The sequence below is a fragment of the Tamandua tetradactyla genome, chromosome 17 (assembly GCF_023851605.1).
Source record: "Tamandua tetradactyla isolate mTamTet1 chromosome 17, mTamTet1.pri, whole genome shotgun sequence".
Taxonomy (NCBI): Eukaryota; Metazoa; Chordata; class Mammalia; order Pilosa; family Myrmecophagidae; genus Tamandua; species Tamandua tetradactyla.
Window position 1 is genome coordinate 2845667 of NC_135343.1, and position 16407 is coordinate 2862073.

At 66.8% G+C, this 16407-nt stretch overlaps 2 protein-coding genes across 12 annotated transcripts in view; both read right to left on the reverse strand.

The window, feature by feature from the left end:
• Positions 1 to 252: 252 nt before the first annotated feature.
• On the reverse strand, positions 253 to 9016 carry SEMA4C (semaphorin 4C). 7 transcript variants are annotated; one of them, XM_077133792.1, is made up of 15 exons: positions 8906 to 9016; positions 7020 to 7156; positions 5615 to 5763; positions 5271 to 5333; positions 5000 to 5098; positions 4814 to 4910; positions 4581 to 4697; positions 4338 to 4489; positions 4082 to 4257; positions 3631 to 3775; positions 3315 to 3537; positions 3118 to 3230; positions 2124 to 2281; positions 1938 to 2008; positions 253 to 1831 (listed from the first exon to the last, which is right to left on the reverse strand). In XM_077133792.1, exons 2-15 carry the CDS (start codon positions 7126 to 7128, stop codon positions 1002 to 1004), a joined length of 2502 nt encoding a protein of 833 aa, XP_076989907.1. In that variant the 5' UTR covers positions 7129 to 7156; positions 8906 to 9016; the 3' UTR covers positions 253 to 1001. The 7 variants fall into 7 exon arrangements, with proteins under 7 accessions (XP_076989907.1, XP_076989908.1, XP_076989912.1 ...); XM_077133793.1 differs by having other exon boundaries at positions 7020 to 7159; XM_077133797.1 differs by lacking the exon at positions 8906 to 9016 and adding an exon at positions 8459 to 8485.
• Positions 9017 to 13260: 4244 nt separating this feature from the next.
• The window catches only part of FAM178B (family with sequence similarity 178 member B), an 87874-nt gene continuing 84727 nt past the window's right edge, over positions 13261 to 16407 (reverse strand). For 4 of the 5 annotated variants that reach the window (XM_077133805.1, XM_077133802.1, XM_077133804.1 and 1 more), the window contains 4 exons: positions 14878 to 14955; positions 14412 to 14564; positions 13643 to 13785; positions 13261 to 13460 (listed from right to left, as the gene is read on the reverse strand). In XM_077133805.1, the coding sequence (XP_076989920.1) occupies positions 13379 to 13460; positions 13643 to 13785; positions 14412 to 14564; positions 14878 to 14955 (456 nt within the window). In that variant the 3' untranslated portion in view covers positions 13261 to 13378. The remainder of the gene's footprint in view (positions 13461 to 13642; positions 13786 to 14411; positions 14565 to 14877; positions 14956 to 16407) is intronic. The other variant, XM_077133806.1, reaches the window with a different exon arrangement.

Genomic DNA, 16407 nt, shown 5'->3' on the forward strand with positions numbered 1-16407 from the left:
CGGCGCGTGCCTGGCGGGGGCACGGGGAGGGCAGGACCGTGACATTCCCGGAGGAAGGTCCTCGGCCAGGGGCCGCGCCCCACGCCCGTCGGCTTCCCCAGCCCGGGGCCGGCCCCTTGTGGTCGCCGTCTCCCTGGGGCCTACTGGCCAGAGGCCGAGGGCGACATCTGGCTCCAGCGCCTCGGACGACGGCGTGGGAACTGGCCGCAGCCCGGGCGCCCCTCCCTCCCACGGAGCAGCCTGGCGCCGGCCTCCTTCTCAACGTTTTATTTGTCAATATAAAAATACTCAAATATTTACATCAAATAAATACGCGGGGACACAATAAGTTACACTGTTCGGAGGCCTCCTCCTTGGCCCGGGGGAGAGTTTGCCCTCTCCACAACCCTCCCGCCCTCTCCCCCCACCCCCAAGCCCTTGCCAGCCCCCCAAGGGAGGGCACCTATAAAACACCATGGGACCCTTTCCCCCAACAACGCAGGAGGCTCCGCTCCCTCCCCCCACCCTGAAGACATTCACAGCCCTGGGCGCAGGGCTAGGCCCACCCCCAGCCCTGCACTTCCCACCGGGGCACAGCACCCTGCTCACCCCAGCCCGTATGTACAGCGCTGCCCCCAACTCGGGCCAGCAGGGGGGTAGGCAGTGGCCCGACCCCTTCCCCTTCTTAGCTCTAAAGGACTCACAGGGGGACCCCAGGCCAAGGAAGCCCTGGCAGAAACAGGAAGGTCACACGTGTGATACACACACACACACACACACACACACACACTCTCTCTCTCACTCCACCTTCTGCCTTGTAAAGTTTTGGCTGCTGGGGTCCCACGAGCCGCGAGTCCCAGCCCCACCCCCCCACAGAAGCCGTCCTGGCAGCCGGGTGCCAGGCAGCCTGTCCCAGGCCGAGCAGGTGCCCGCGCCGTGTCCCTGAGGTAGCTGGTGCCTGTGCAAAAGCAGGAGCTGTGCCTCCCGCGCTCCTCCCCACCGCTGGTGCGGCAGGGGCTCCCTCATACTGAGGACTCCTCGGGGTTGGAGTCTGGCAGTGGCTGGCGTTGTTGCAGCTTGCGCCTCAGTTCATCTGACAGCTCGGGCAGGGGGTGCCCGGGGCTGCCACAGTCCCCCCCTCCCAGATGCAGGCGCACGTAGCCATTAGCGTTAGAGTTCCGCCCGCCCCCCAGGTGGAGGCAGGTGGGGGAAGGCAGGGGCTGGCCTGGGATGCCAGGGGGAGGAGAGGGGGGCCCCCCACCAGGCTGGCAGCGGGCGTGGCCAGGCACAATCTTGAGGGAGCCATCTGCGTAGTAGTAGCCGACCGGGTCCCAGAGTTTCTCATCTGTCTCGGGGCCAGGCCGGAAGGGGGGGCTGGCAGGCTCCTTGGGCAGCTCCAGAGGGTACACCAGCGTCCTCTCGGCAGCCTTAGCGCCTTTCTCCAGCTCCTCCCGCAGCCGCCGGCGCAGTGACAAAACCAGCAGCAGCAGCACCAGGCACACGGCGCCCAGGGCCACGACCGCCAGCCACACCAGGCCAAGGTTTTCCAGGGGTGCCCGGGCCTCCAGGGTCACCGCGGGGCCTGCCACCACAGCCACGAGGTAGCCCTCGGCCGCCAGCCGTGTCCCCTGTTCCTCAGAAAAGCAGTTGTAGGCCCCAGCGTGGCGAGGCTGGGCCGCCATCACCACGAGCGCCTGGAGCCGGGCATCGTAGAGGAAGGAGCCAGGCTGCTCTGAGGGCAGGTCCCGCCCGCCGAAGGTCCAGCGGGCACGGGCAAGGTTGGAGGAGAGGCGGCAGGGCAGCACCAGGTCTGTGCCCACCACCGCCGTGATGTTCTTGGGCGTGAGTCTGACTGCAGCGGCGAAGAAGAGAGGTGTGGTCAGTGCAAGAATCCCACGGTGGGGCAGCTCTGTCCGAGGGCCCCCGCCACCCACAAAGAGACACATGGGGCAGCTCACCTTTCCGGCTGCCATGGAAGTTACAGATGCCCGAGGTGTCTGAGGTGGTCACGTGCTGGACCAGCAGGGACCTGGGAGGGGATGAGGGGGGCCAGGCGTCAGGGTCCCAGCTCTGTGCCCCGTGCCCCCCACCCCCACCTCCACCTTGTCTCCCTCCTCCCCTGGCGTGTGCAGAGCCCAACTCACCCGGCATGGCCACCCAGGGCCACGCAGCGGCTGGTGTTGGCGCTCCAGGCACAGTAGGGGTCCCGGGCAAGGACGCAGTCTGCACAGGAGTGGTACTTCGTGCAGTCAGCCAGGGGCAGCTGAGCCAGCTGCGAGTGGGAGCCTGCAAACAGCAGCTTCTACGGGGGAAATCGGCAACGGGGGGGGTGGGGGTGTCAGCCAGTGCTGTGCTGGGGGACACTGCTCCTCAGGGTGTGGGGTGGCCCAGGCTCTCGCAGGGGAGCATAAGGCAGGAGGAGGCAGAAGGCGGCACAAAACCCTGAAGGACCAGTTGTCAGCAACAGAGGAAGTGCTGAAGGCTTAGGGCCAGCCAGGCCCAATCCTAAGCATCTTACAGACGTGACCTTATTACAAGGTGCCCCGAGAGGTGGAGGCTTGGCTCCAGCCGGCACTGGAAGTTCCCTATCCTCGATCCCAGAGCCCGGCCCCGGTGCCGGCAGGCCCTGGGTATTGGTCTGTGGACGGCACTTGCAATCTGATGTTCAACCAGACCCCCTGCCCTTACGTGACGTTCTCCAGCAACTCTGAGTCACAAGAGTTGTTAAAGGCCAGCGACAGTGCAAGAGGCGCCTTGCCTCACATGTGGCAAGTGCCAAAGGAGTACGAGGGTCCAGGGCAAGCACTCCTGGGAAACGGTCCAGGAAATGGAGGGTGGGCAACAGGGCAGAAAAGCAAAGCCTAACCAGGTGAGGACATCAGGGACAGCACGGCAGCCAGGGAGGGGCGGGGGAGGGAGCTGCTGCAGGAAGAGGCCGTGGCCAGAGCTGGGGGCTGGGGGGTGGGGTCTAGGACACACGGTGGAGCATTTGCCAAGGCACGATCTGGTAACCACCCCCAGAGGGCACAGACCTGCCAGCGCGCTGATTTCCAGGAACTCCCCCTAGCCACCCGAGGCGTGAGGCCCTGTGTCCTATGCCCTGTGCCCATGCTGGCCCCACGGAGGCAGGCTTCCTACCTTGCTCTGGGACAGGACCAGGCTCTCCACGGGCTCCTGATCAAACACCTGCAGCTCCTCAATCAGGTGGACCCAGGGTCCCAGGCTCACGGCCTTGAGCAGCCAGCCGTCTCCTGGGGGCAAGGGCAGGGGTGTGAGCAGGACGGGCGGGGCTGCAGGCCCCCTCCCCACCCCCACCCTGCCTGCGTCTGCCACACCTGTGCCGATGAACAGCACTGTGTAGGTAGCTCCGTCCAGCCCCGTGACCCGGTCAGCCACCAGCTGGGTGAAGTTGGTGCCCTTCTTCACGAGCAGCGGGCGGCCCCAGCGCGGCCCCACCTGCTCGTCCATCAGCGGGTGCTTCTTGATGAAGGTGAGAGTGTTGTCGGGCAGCTCCAAGGAGCTGCTGTAGCCGTGGCGCCGGTGCCAGTTGTTGATGCACTGGGGGTGGAGGGGTGCGGGGAGGAGAGCCAGTCAGCTGGGCAGGGCCAGGCCGAGGCGGACAGCGGGTGGCCGAGCTCCCCGAGGACTCACCGAGCCAGGCCGCGGGCTGGGTACTGGGTCGGTGTAGAGGCCCCACTTCTGGGCCTGCTCCCGGTACTCCTTGTAGGGGCCCTCAAACACCCGCTGGATGCCTTCCAGCTGGTACTCGCAGACAGCGGACAGGTCCACATCGCCCCTGTGGTAGGGAGGGAGCCAGGCAGTGCTCAGGCCTGGTGCCGCTGTGCCCCGTCTCTCCCTGCTCTGGGTGGGGCAGCACGGCAGAGCCTGGCACAAGGCGACTGTGGCCTGCGAGTACACTGGACGCTAGAGGGCACCCGGGATGGGGCACTGCCTGCCTCCCTCCGTGACCCCAGGGCCGGGTGCCCAGCAGTTTCCCTGGCGTCAGGACAAACAGCCGCCTGGACTTCCCACAGGCCCGTGCACCCCGGAACCGCCCCCAGCCTGCTTACCCACTCCTCCCCACCCCCCCTGGTCAACGCACCATCGCGCCCGGAAGACCCCGAAGAAGGTGGTATTGTGCCAGGAGCCGCCCTGCAGGGTGTGCACGGCCTGCAGCTGGTTGAGGAAGACCTGCCAGCCGGGAACGGCACACACCAGCCGTGCCTTCAGGAACGTGGTCCACTTCCTCTGCAGTGTCCGTGCGCCGCCCATGTCGCCCTGGTGGGGGGCAGGGGGAGCACAGCGGTCAGCCCGGCCCCCGGGCCCCCCGGATCACCGGCGCGACAAACTGTCCGTACCTTGCAGACACGGGCCACGCGGGCCACCACCTGCTCTGTGTAGCAGTCATACTCCACGGCCCGCTCGCTGAAGAAGAAGTAGATCTTGTCGTCGTCACCCGTGAAGCTGCCCACGCTCTCTGGCACATAGGCAGAGGCAACGAAATGCGGCTCTGCAGGAGGGGAGCGGGGTTAGCAGGGCGGTGGCGGGTCCCGGGCCGCTGCGGCCCCTCCCCCAGCCCTGGCTGGGGCCTGGGGGCTCACCATTCAGCCAGAAGGCCAGGTACTCGGTCTTCATGGAGTAGTGGGGCCCCATGTTGCGCAGGATGACAGGCTCGGTGCCCAGGAAGTTGTTGAGCGTGGCCGAGTACAGCTCGCCGTCTGTGGGGGACAGGGGTCAGCCAGACAGGAAGCAGGCGAGGATCCGCCCAGCCCGGCATCCCCGAGTGGGGCCGGTAGTCCGGGGTCTCGGAGCCAGCGCTGGGGCAGCCACTCACCCACAAGGACGCCGGTGTGGCCCTTGGCTGGGTCGTAGGGACACTTTCCCTTCCCGTCCTCAAACTCTCCACGCTCCAAGGAGAAGGTGAGCATGTCCTGGGGGCAGGAAGGGGACAGGGAGGATGAGACAATGGAGGGAGGGGCCTGGGGACAAGGCCCAGGGGTCCCGGGGGAGCGGCACTCACGATGTAGGTGCACTTGGGCTGGAAGGCGTACGTGCCGCAGGTGTAGAGGTGGGACGTGTTGAAGAGCTGCAGGAAGCGGATGAAGTTGAAACACTCCGTCTGGGGGAGAGAGGCGTGCAGTTTACACGAGAGTGCCAGACCTGGAGACACGTGCACTCAGAAGGGGACCAAGACCAGCACTGGGGACGAGGGGAGAGCTTGAGGGGGGTGTCACGCGGCCAGTAGGGAGCTCCTGTGGCCCTGCCTGCCCCCCAGGGCTCCAAGCGCCCACCTGGTTACTCTTGCCTTTCTGGATACACTCCGCCTTCTTCTCGGCCGGGGCCTCCCATGAGATCTGGGGACAGAGAGGGAGGGGGCAGGTCAGCCACGCACAGGGGGCACTGAGAGCGCCTGTGGGGGCGGCGAGGGGACACCACGGAGAAGACCCAGTCACCACTCTCGGGGTTTATTTCAGCAGAGGACAGAAGCCTCCGAAGTCTCTGCTACCGTGGAATGCGGGAAGTGGTGAGAAGGGGCAGAGCCCAGGGCTGATTCCCATCAGAGGCAGGATGGGGGCGGGACTGCCGGACCCCGCAGCACCCCTGGGCCCCGCCCCGCCCCGCCCCTGGCTCGCACCGCTCCTTGCAGCTCCAGGGCCTCGACACTGAAGGAGAACAGCGCCTCCCTGGCACCCACGTACAGGAGCCCGGTCTGGTCCGTCAGGGTCAGCGTGAGGAAATCCTGGATGCCCGTTTGGGAAAACCGCCGCACCACAGACGCCAGCTCTGCGGGGACAGGGCAGGGCTGAACGGGGTGGAGGGGGCTGCGTGGCGGCCCCCCAACAGCCTTCCCCTTCACTGGTCACCCCGGTGCCCCACAACACAGCCCGCACTCCACAGGCCTTTCCCAGCCCGGGAGGGGGCAGATCCGGCTGCCCAGGAGACAGGAAGGATATCTCAGCCACAGCTTCCGGCCAGAGGAAGCCATCAGAGCGAGGGCCCTGCTCCCAGGGTCAGTGGCCCCTCGGGCTGCGGTGCCAGGGGCACCCCCGCTCCCCCTCCCAGCTCCTGGGCTCCAGCAGCCTCCTCTGCCTGCTGTCCGCCTCCTCTGCCTGCTGTCCACGTCGCGGCTCAGCCTGACCCCGGCCCCAGGCCCAGCAGGGCAGGAGGGAGGGACACTGGTGAGTGCTCCCTGCCCCTGGTCAGCTAGCTCCAGATCCAGGCTGCCCAGGCCATACGGCGGGGCGAGCAGAGCCAGCCTCTGAGCTGAGCTGGGGTCGGGGGGCCAGGCCAGGGAGGCTGAAGCCAGAGAGGGCAAAGCTGGGGAGCACTGGTAGTCATGCACGTCCCATGTCAGCCCCCAAAACAGCTGCCAAGCTGTCCTCAGGGTGCCCCTCACAGCACTCTTAGTCTTTGGAACCGATGAAGAGCCCAGACACAGGCTGGCACGGGAGGGCTTCGTTAGCAGCAGTGGAGCCTGAGGGAGCTGAGCTCATCGCCAGGTCCCAGGGGTGCACAGGGGACACAAACACCTGACATCACCTGTTTGTGCAGGTGCGTGCGCACGAGGGGGCTGTTAGCCCGCTGCCCAGTTCAGCAGTGCCCACGCACACACCCATCCAGGGCCACCCGAGGGGAGGGTATCAGGGCAGCAGAGGGGTCAGGTAGGGCCAACGCTGGGGGTTCCTGGGGGCAGAGGGTTGGGGCTAAAAAGGCTCCTGGGGCGGGGGGGGGTCACACCTGACAGACTCCACCTGCCCTGGCTCCCAGCACTAGCGACCACTCAAAAAGTAAGACATGCCAAGCGCAGGGCAGCATGGACTCTCCGCCACGCAGGTGTAGCTGGGATAGCCAGCATTGGGGCTGGGGAGTCGGGGAGAGATCTCCAGAGCTCCCTAAGTTTTGGGTCCCTGGGCCCACCCAGTCTGGCTTCTTAGAAAGTTGTGCCACAACCTCTCCCCCACCCCACAGCCTGAAGATACCCCGCTTGCCGGGCCAGCCTGGCAGCCCTCCCCCTCCGCCTCGCGCCTCCAGGCACTCACCCCCGGAGGAGACCGTCTTCCGAGGCACCAGGTTCCACCACATCTCAGCCCCAGCACCCAGGCCCCAGAGCCCCGCGGCCAGCACCCAGACAGCCCAGTATGGGGCCATGGCGGACACTCAGCCCCAGCCAGCTGCCCTGCTGGGGGAAAGAAAGGGTCAGACACACAGCAGAGAAACCTGAGCGCAGAGGCCCCTTCGGCCTGGCCAGGATGCGCTGAACCAACACCTGACCAGGCCTTTCCAGGAGACCCCGGCTGTCCGCCTCACCCCCATCCTTCGCGGTACCCCCAAAGACTGTGGGATCTCCCTGGGGGAAGGGGAAGGCGCCGAGTCAGCTGGAGGAGTGGACTCGTCCCGTCTCCTCCACTCCAAGTCTTCTCCTGACGACCCCCCCAACAGGAAGGAGGTGAAAAATATAGACAGCAGCGACCCCTCCCCCACACCTGAAAGGGTCGAGGGTTTCTTAAAATAACCTCAGGAAGCAGGCCCTGCCTCCACGGGTCCAGCCGCCCCAAGTCCTAATTCTGGGCCGCAAACCCCACGGGGGGGGGGGGGCGGCGCGTGTGCCGGGGGAGCCGTTCGGAGCCCCCTTCGGGGGGACTGGGCGCAGCCCCCAGCGGCCGCCCCGGCCCCGGCCTCTCCCTGCCCGGCGCAGACAATAGCCCGAGCGGAGCCCCGCGCCGTTCCACCTCGGCAGGGCCGGAGTGCGGCCGCCGCCGGAGGGGCCGGGCGTCCCGAGGCCCCTTTGTTGCTCCAGAAGGAGGCAGGAAGTGGGTGGGGTGGGCGGAGAGAGCGCCGGCCCGCCCTCCTCCTCGCCCCGGCCGGGGGGGCGGCGAGCTCCCGGGGTCGGCTCGGGGCTCCCCTCAGGCTTCCGTGGCGGTGCGGAGGAGGGGAGCTCCTCTCGGGCCTGCCGGGCCGCGGCCCCGGTGCCCCCCGCGCGCCCCCGGGGCGGACCAGCCTTCTCAGCCCCGGGGAGGCGCCCCGGGGGACGCCGAGCAGGGCGCGCCGGCGGGAGGGGTCTCCGGCGGCCCCAGCCCTCCAGCGCCGAGCCCAGAGACGCGGGAGCCGGGGACCTGCTTACCCCAAACCAGCGGTCCCCGCCAGGACCCGGCCCCGGCCGTCCCCCTCCCCCAGCTCCGGGGATTTGAACGCAAACAAAGCGGCGGCGCCGGGAGCGTGGCGGAGCCCGGCCTGCGGACGCCCCCTGTCGGCCCCGGCCCGGGCGCGGGAAGGGGGCGCGCGGCGACTCCCCCCACCGCCCCCAACACTCCCCCAGCCCTCCCTCCGCCCCGTACCCGAGGACCGGGCCAGACCCCGCGGCACGCGCCAGGACCCGCGCGCGCGGCGCAGCCCCCACCTAGACCCTCCCAGGACCGAGGGAACGGGGGAGCCCGGGACGCACGCTGGGCGACCCCCACGCGTGCCCGGCCCAAGCTACCGCCGGGAAGTCGTGGCGCTCCAGCCGGGGACAGGGTTGCCCGGCTTGGATCTCCGGCCTGGCTTCCCGGGGCGACCCGCCTCCCGGGCGGAACGGGGGGCCGCGGCGGGGAAATCCGATGCCACCACAGCGCCCTCGACCCAGCCCGCCCCAAACTTTCCGTCGCGGGGGGTGGAGGGAGTACTCGCGGGCAGCTCGGGCGCCTGGCGGGGATGCCGGCCACGGCGGGGGGATCCTCCGCCCCGCCGAGCCCGCTCCCCATCTCCGGACCCCGCGGCCGCCCGCGCTGGGCACACCCCCGCGAGTCAGCCCGCGGAGGGGGTACAGGAGGGCCCTCGGGGGGACAGCTGTCCCTGCCGCTGTCCCGTCCCGCGTCCCTAGACTCCCAGGCCCGAGCCGAGGGACAAAGCGGCGGCCGCCGAGCCCCGCAGCCTTGGCCGCACTCACCTCTCCGCGCGCTCGGTCCCTGGGCGCCGCCCGTGCCCCCAGCAGCTGCCTGCCCCTGGGTCCCGGATCGGCTCCGCGCCCCCGGGCTCAGGCTGCCCGCGTTCCGCGCCGGCTTTCTCCCCGGCCGCCGCCGCTCCCCGCCCCCTCCCCTGACGTCAATCGGGGGGGGTGTCGAGCGAGGCCGGGGCGGGACCCGCAGGCCCGCCCAGGAGGGGGCTGCGACCCGCCCGCCCGCCCGCCCCTCCCCGGCCGCGTCGCCCCGGGCCTGGGAGTCGTGGGCTGCGCCACAGCGCTGGGAGGTGGGGCGGGGCGGGCTCCCGGGCGTCGCCGCGGGCGAATCGGACTCACCCGTCCTCCGGCAGAGTCCCCCGGAGGCCTTCCGCGGGTCCGGCGGCCGGGCTGGGGGTCGCGGACGGGGTGGGGGGCTTCCCAAGTTGGGGTTACCGGAACGCGCGCGGGCCAGCCACCGGGGCCCGCGTGGGGGGGGGATGCGCGCAGGGGAACGCGGGGCTTCTCTGCCCGGCCGGTCGGAGCGGTCTTAGGGTCCAAAATTCTGCCGCGATTCTTTGTCCCCAAGCCCACTAGCCCCCGCCCTCAGGCTGGAGTGGGCCTCGCCCACCGTGTAGACCCTTGCGTCGCCGGAGCAGGCGTGGGCCTTGGGTCTCAAGCTCCAGGGAGGGGACGCGCTCCCGTCGGGACTTGAGGCCGAGGAAGCAGGTTAACAAGTGGCCCGCGGACGGCCGTGCAGGTGGAAGGGGCTGAGGGGAGCCGCGCGGCCCAGCCCCGCCGCCAGGCCCGCCAGCCCCCGCCCACAGCCTGTCCTAGAAGTCACTGGGCGCTCCAGCCCCCTGGGCGGTGCTGATGTCCCGCTTCCTGCCAAGCTGGCCCTCAGAGCTGGGCAGGTGGACAAAGGAACCCCGAGGCAGCCACCATCACCCAATCCCACCTCACCCCCTCCCCCCACATGGAGACAGAGGCCACCTCTGGCTTCGATGGTGGTGGTGGGGGAGAACGACAAAGGGAAGAGGTGACGGGATGTGGGATGTCCGCGGGGGTGGGGGGGAGTGCAGGCCTCCGGGGAGGAACATTTAGGCCCCATCAGCAGATCTGGCTGATAAATCAGCCCAACAGCCGCTTTTGTTCCGGGTTGGAACTTGGCACTGGAAAACTGGAGACCAGAGAGGGTGCAGATAACTGGGGCCCACAGCCCAGTTGGCCTCAGTTAACAATCGGGTCTTTGCTGGTACATGTAAAAGCCCCTTCTCCGCGCTGGCCAAAGCCACATTTCCCAGATCTTTCCATTAGAAGAAAAATAATAAAAACGCTGTGGCCTTGGAGATGCTGGAGATAGAGGGGAAGCAGGGCACTGGTGGGCAGGGGAGGCCCCTGGCTGCAGAGGGGGTGCTGTTTGACGCCAGGAGGCATGGAGACTGGCCTGCCAGTGGCCCGTGCACCTGTTCTGTGCTTTGGGCCCTGTTCCTGAAACCCTCTAGAAAGCACATATTGTTATTCCCATTTTACAGATAAAATGAGTCTCAGAAAAGTTAAATAACTTGCCCAAAGTCGTATGGTTGGATAATTAATTCAGAATTTTTAAGTCATGTTTCTGGACTCCCTATTTCCTGTCTTTTCACTAAGTCATAGTATATCCTAACAACTTTCAGGCCCCAAACAATCCACTTCCTGCTATCTGCTTATCTGCTCCCTCCCCCCACCCCCATCCCGCCTCTGGGTGTGAGGATGGGCGGAGGCAGGGTCTCCCTGGCTCTGCCTGGGAGGGGGCTTCCCCAGTGGAGGGCTCCATACCCTAGCTGGGAATGAAGGCGGAAGTGGGGTGACCTCCTGCTAACCCTCTGAGGCCAACTTCAAGTTAAGCCTCCAGCTCCCCCCCTCCCCGTTTCCACCTTCCCTCGTTTCCTGCAGTGTTTTCTGCTCCTTTCCAGCACTGGCCATTGCCATGGGTGGGTGGGTGGTGGGTGGTGGGTGGTGGGTGGGCAAGGGATAAAGTTTCCTATGTGACTACTTCCTCGTGATTCATACATTTAAATAAAAGCACAATGGGTAGGAAATGAGGATTCCTGGGTCTTAAATTAAGGGAAAAGAAAATACTAATGGAGGGGAAGGAAAGGGGAAGTAAGGCTCAGGTACCTGTCTGGTCTCCCTCGGGTCCTTCTAGCATATTCTATGGAAGGCCAAGTCGAGGAAAGACTGAGAAGTGCCTTCTGAGCAACTCCAAGGATATACTGGCAGCTCAGGCCAGCCTCTAGAGCTGGGCCCAAGAGTCCCAGCTGAAAAGCCAGTGGCCCCCACCCTGAATTGGCCTTGTACCACGGTGCCCCTCCTTTGAGCTGCTCCCCCCCCGCCCCGACTCTGCCGTCTCGCAGGGCAGCCTTCTGCAGGGAACGAGGCCCAGGGTGCACGCACGCAGGGGCCCTCCCGCTGAGGGGCCAGTGCTGTCCACCCACAGATGGGGAAGCGAGAAAGCGTCTCTGGGTCACCCCTCAGGGGTCTTTCCAAGGGCCTGGGGACAGAGGTGAGCAGGGACTTAGGAAGAAGACTTCCTCTCTGTACTTCCTCCAGAAAGAGAGTTATCAGGGCCGTCCACCTGGGAAGCCCTTCCCGTCCCAGCCACCGTCACCAAAAGGAAGCAGGAAAACATCCGTCATCACAGCCCCGGATGCTGCTTTTCCAGAGGCTTCCATCAGGATATCCCCAGCCTTTTCCCCAGGGCTGGAACGACGAAGGCCTCGAGGGGAAAGTGGTGAGGCTGCAGGCAGAGCGCGGGGCCCTTCTCGTGTCCAGGCAGTGGTCGGCTTGCAGGCCGGTCGCAGAAAGGGCCCGTTACAGGTCGCAGCAGGCGGCGGACGCCCTTGGGTGACCTCCCGGCACACACCTCTGCTCAGGTTACAGTCAGGTCCCTGCAGGGACTGAGCTGTCACCCATACCTCCTCTCTCCGAGCTATCTATTTCCCTCGGGGATAAGTATGAGTAGGTTTGGGGCGCAGGGGAGGGGAGGGTAGCATAGGAGACCCAGGATGTGGACGGAGGGGACAGGGGCTCAGAAGTCCCTGCCAAGGGACAGGGGCAGCTTTGAGAACTGGAAACTCCCAGGTGCGGCCTCTCAGGCCTCGCTACTCCTGCTCTGCCCTTGGCAGCGAGAACAAAGAAGGGAAATTACAAAGGTGGTTTCCAGAGCAGCCCGGGGAGCTGGGGCCGACCTGTGAGGCCGCCCAGCACTAGGGGCCACCATCCAGGGCTGAGGCCGGGGCGTTCTCCCCGCTCTTCGTATCTTGGGGTCTGCGCTGGGGCTGACAGTGCCGGGGCTGCCATGGTGCTCGGGCCGAGGGGGCAGGCGGAGAGGGGCAGAAACCAGAGCTCTGGGCCGTGCTGCCAGGGCATCGGAGTGGCCGCGGCCCGGGTTCCTCCCCCTATCACTTAGCAGGGGCCAAGGCGGGGAGACCTTCTCTAGGGCCCAGCCCTGGCCTGGGTGCTGTGAACGCTGAATAATAGATGCTCTGGGCTCCCGAGGGAGAGGCGGCACTGAAACGGGCCCAGGAAGCCTGCAGATGGGTCACCTGGCCCCAAGGCCCTTGTTTTGGGGGAGTCTCCCCTAATTTGGGGTCTTTGCTAGCCTGCCTTAAACTGACTCGCGGGGGGATGCCTCGGCCCCACGAGGCTCACTGGGCAGACACCTGGGCTGAGTCCAGGAGGGGCCCCTTGCCACCACCCACCTACCTTTTGTTCCCCCTGCAAATCCCCCACCCCAGCCCAGGGAATGTAGGATGGGCCAGAGATGGGTAATGGGGACTTGGGGTTGGAAGGACAGACAAATGAGAAAGTGGAAACCCTGGGATGTCTGGGGGTACAGAGGCCCCCCCACGTTTCTCGAGGGGCACCCCGCCAGGGACCTAGACCCACAGAACAGGCCTCGGGCTGGGCCGAGGGAGAGCTAAGCCGCGGGGGGTCTGCCTCTGGGCACCTCCCCATCCTAGGTCTGGGCGCCGACCTCAGAGCCCCCATCACCCAGGGGCAGTCCAGCTGCGGCCCCCGCCTTGTCCCGCAGACCTTCCCCAGCGGGTCCAAGCAAGGCTCCCCGCCCTGCCTTCCAGGGTGCTGGCCGGCTGGGGGAAGGACAGCCGTCCTTGGCCACCAGGGAAGGACTGTCCGAGGTGAGAATCCAGCAGAAGCTGGAGGCGGGCGAGAGGTGGAAAGACAGACGCCTCCCGAACCACTGATGCTGAAACAAGACTTTAATAGGCACAAAGAGACCTCACATTCGCCAAGGGAGAGGGCAAGGAGGGTGGGCAGGGCCCAGGAAGCCGGAGCTCGGAGCTCGGGGACAAAGCCTGGGGAGGAGAAGAGGCATGGGGGGGTGGGGCATGCAGAGGGCAGGGCGGGGCGGGGGCAGTGGTGGACGCGGGCTCCGGCTCCAGCAGGCCCGTCAGCATCGGGGTGTCCTCTGGCCTGGCTCCTTCACTTCCTGCCTGAGCCGGGAGCCCCAGGCCGGCCACTGCCCGCTCCCTCAGATGGCTTTCCAGGGGCTGAAGTACTGGGCCTGCGGCAAGGAGGACACGCGGGTGTGGACCTGGGCCCAGCGGGGCCTGTGCCGTCCCGAGGCGCCCCGGTCTGGCCAGGGCCCGCTCGCCTCCTGCCACGGGCCTCCTCTGCCCCAGGCACTGGGGGTCCCTGCACCACAGCCCCGTGGGGGGGTGGGGGAAGGAGATGGGGTGCTCGCACCTGGCTCTGCCAGGTCTCCTGCCTCCTTCTCTCCGCGGCTCACGTGCTGTCCCTGCCTTGGTCCCCTTGGGGCTGGCGGTGAGGACTGCCCCCAGCCTTCTCACACCCTTGCGACATCTGCAGCCTGTGGCTGCTGTGTCAGGCTGTCAGAGGCGAAGAGAGGGTGAGGGGAGAGCCTGAGGGTGCCGGGCAGGCCCAGCAGATGAAGAGAAGGTTCCCAGACCCCGCTCAGGCTGGTGAGGGCCAGGGTTCCAGGAAGGGAAGGTGCCCAGGCCAGCCGGGCCCCTGGTAGGCAAGCGAAGCAACAGGGGGCTGAGCTGGGGGTCCCTTTAGTCTCATCGGTACAATGGGGACAAGAGCCAAACGGCCTGGCAGGGACCCGTGGGAGCAGGAAAGGGTTGCATCCCATAAGCACCAGCTAGAGGGGCTGAGAAAAGCACGGGGTGGGGGTGGAGAGGGTGGCGGTGATGTGGAGGTGGCAGCTGCAGAGACAGGAGGCCCGGGCAGCCTGGCAGCACTCCGCGTGCAGTGGGCGGCCCTTGAGCCCTCCCGAGGGCTGAGCCTCTGCGTGAACTGCTGCGGGAGGGAGCGCTGCTCTGCCCCTGGTCTTGCTCTGCAGCGGGCAGGGGCCTCTTGTTGGGAGTGATGAGGGTCCCCCAAGGCATGGTGCCCCCCACCCCCGCCAGGGGCTCAGCTGTCTCAGGGGCTTTGGTCCGCCCCCCTGACCGCTTCCTTTCCCTTCTGGTCTGGGGGCTGGACAGGGCCACACCTGGGGCTGGCAGTGGGCCAGCAGCTCCTGCCAGCGGACATAGGTCTGTGCGGCTAGGTCCTTGAGCCTGGTCCGGTGCATGGCCTGGGGGCTCTCCCGGATGTGGGTGCTGATGTGGCGGTCCAAGCGCATGCACAGCAGCTGCAGCTCGCCCTGCGGCGGGGGTGGGGTGGCATGGGCAGGGCGCCTCCAAAGCGGGGTGGGAGGACAGAGGAACACAGAGGAAGGGAGGGACATGATGGAGTGACTGCTTAGAGCTCGGGCAGGAAGGGCGGGCAGGAAGGGGAGGAGAGGGTCGGGGCACTGCTGGGGGCAAAGGCCGGTGTCCCTCAGGCAGCCTCGCAGGCACGGGAAGGCTCCTCCTCAGCCTCCTGCTCCTCTCAGTTCCCGACAGTGGGCCAGGTGCCAACGCCGCTGACGCCAGGACGGGCACCCCTCATCCTGGGGAGTGTCTGGGGAGACTCACCCACTGGTCCGGGGCAATGTCCTGGCAGCTGACCACCACCCCGGCCAGCATCAGGAGGCTGTGGCACAGGTAGCAGACCTGGGGAGAACACAGGGGGGTGGTGAAGAGCCCCCCCTCGCCCCGGGGCCTGCTGGCCCAAAGGGCACCTTGGTGCAGAGGGAGAAAGGAGCCCCCCACCTTGGGGACGTGGCCCCCCGCTGCACAGCTCCAGGTCCCCCTCGCCCACTAGGGCGTGCTACCACACATACCCATGCAGCCCTGCCTGGGCAGCCAAGTACAGGCATCAAGGGCAGGTGGAGATGCCAGAGGCAGGCAGGGGACACTCCTGGTTGAGCATTTACAACCTTCCCCATCAACTGTGCCCTGTCCTTTATGGGGTGGCCCCTACTGAATGTGAAAAATTGACATACGGGTTGTGCCTCTAAGAGAGCGGAGGCTCCGGTGTGAAGCATGCTGCCCAGGCACCCCAAATTCCTGTCCTCGGGGGCTCCTCTCCCCACCCCGAGGTGACTCTTGCTCTGTCCTGTCTTGACCCCTGAGCTCTAGGATTGGGGGGTGGGGTCAGAAAACAAGGGGCCCTTGTGCGCATGGCGGCTACCCAGCCCAGGCTGAGCTGGGAGGGGATGTGGGCTGCAGAGCTGGCCTCGGGGGTCTCTGTTCTGCCCCGGCCTCCCTGCTCACATCACCTCCCTCCTCATGTCACCTCCCTCTTGAGTGTCCCTGAGGCAGGTAGGACCCCCAAAAGGGCAGAAACCTTTTGCACAGACACAGGAGTTTCCTGAGGGCAGAAACCAGATCGTTTTGGGGGCACCGGGCTTGGTAATATGGAGAACTGACTTCAACAGAAATACCACAGCACTCAGTCCTGGGGACGAAGGCCACAGGGCGTCCCCAGCAGCAATGGCTCTGCCCCAGCCACGCTTATCTCAGCAGAGTGGCTGAGGCCCGAGGGGGCCAGACTGGGTGGCCCCACCCCCAGCAGCACGGAGAAGACCATGGGAGGGCAGAGGGGGGACGTGTCTGCTGGGAGTGTTCCTTGGGGTGGGAGAGCCAAGCTCCCGAACCCCCGCTCCACCTGCCAGGGCGCTACGCACGCGGCCCAGAGGCCCTGCGCAGGCTGCTGCTTCCACGCGGGCTTGCCCAGCGGCTCCCCCGGTCGCCCCTTCCCACCAGCTGGCCCTGCTTTGTTTGGGGAGGGTCCTGGCCCACGGCTCCATGACTCCCCCTGGAAAGCAGGCTGGAGCTGTGCTGGGACGCAGCCACGCTGCAGGGAGGAAGGCTTGAAATCCACAGGCCCCCAGCAGTGCGCCGTGCGCAGGCCTTCCCGCACAGATGCTGCAGGCAGCCGGTCACTTGGGCAACAGATGCTGGTCCCTGCTTTCCTGTGCACCCAGAAAAGAGAGGGTCCTCCTAGCCCCAGGGCGGGGGTGCAGGGGTGGGTGTGTAGCTCAGAAGGCGACAGGGAGACCTGACCAAGTCAAACCCGCCTCGAAGGCACAGTGGGGTTGGGGGCGTGAGACGTCCTATGGG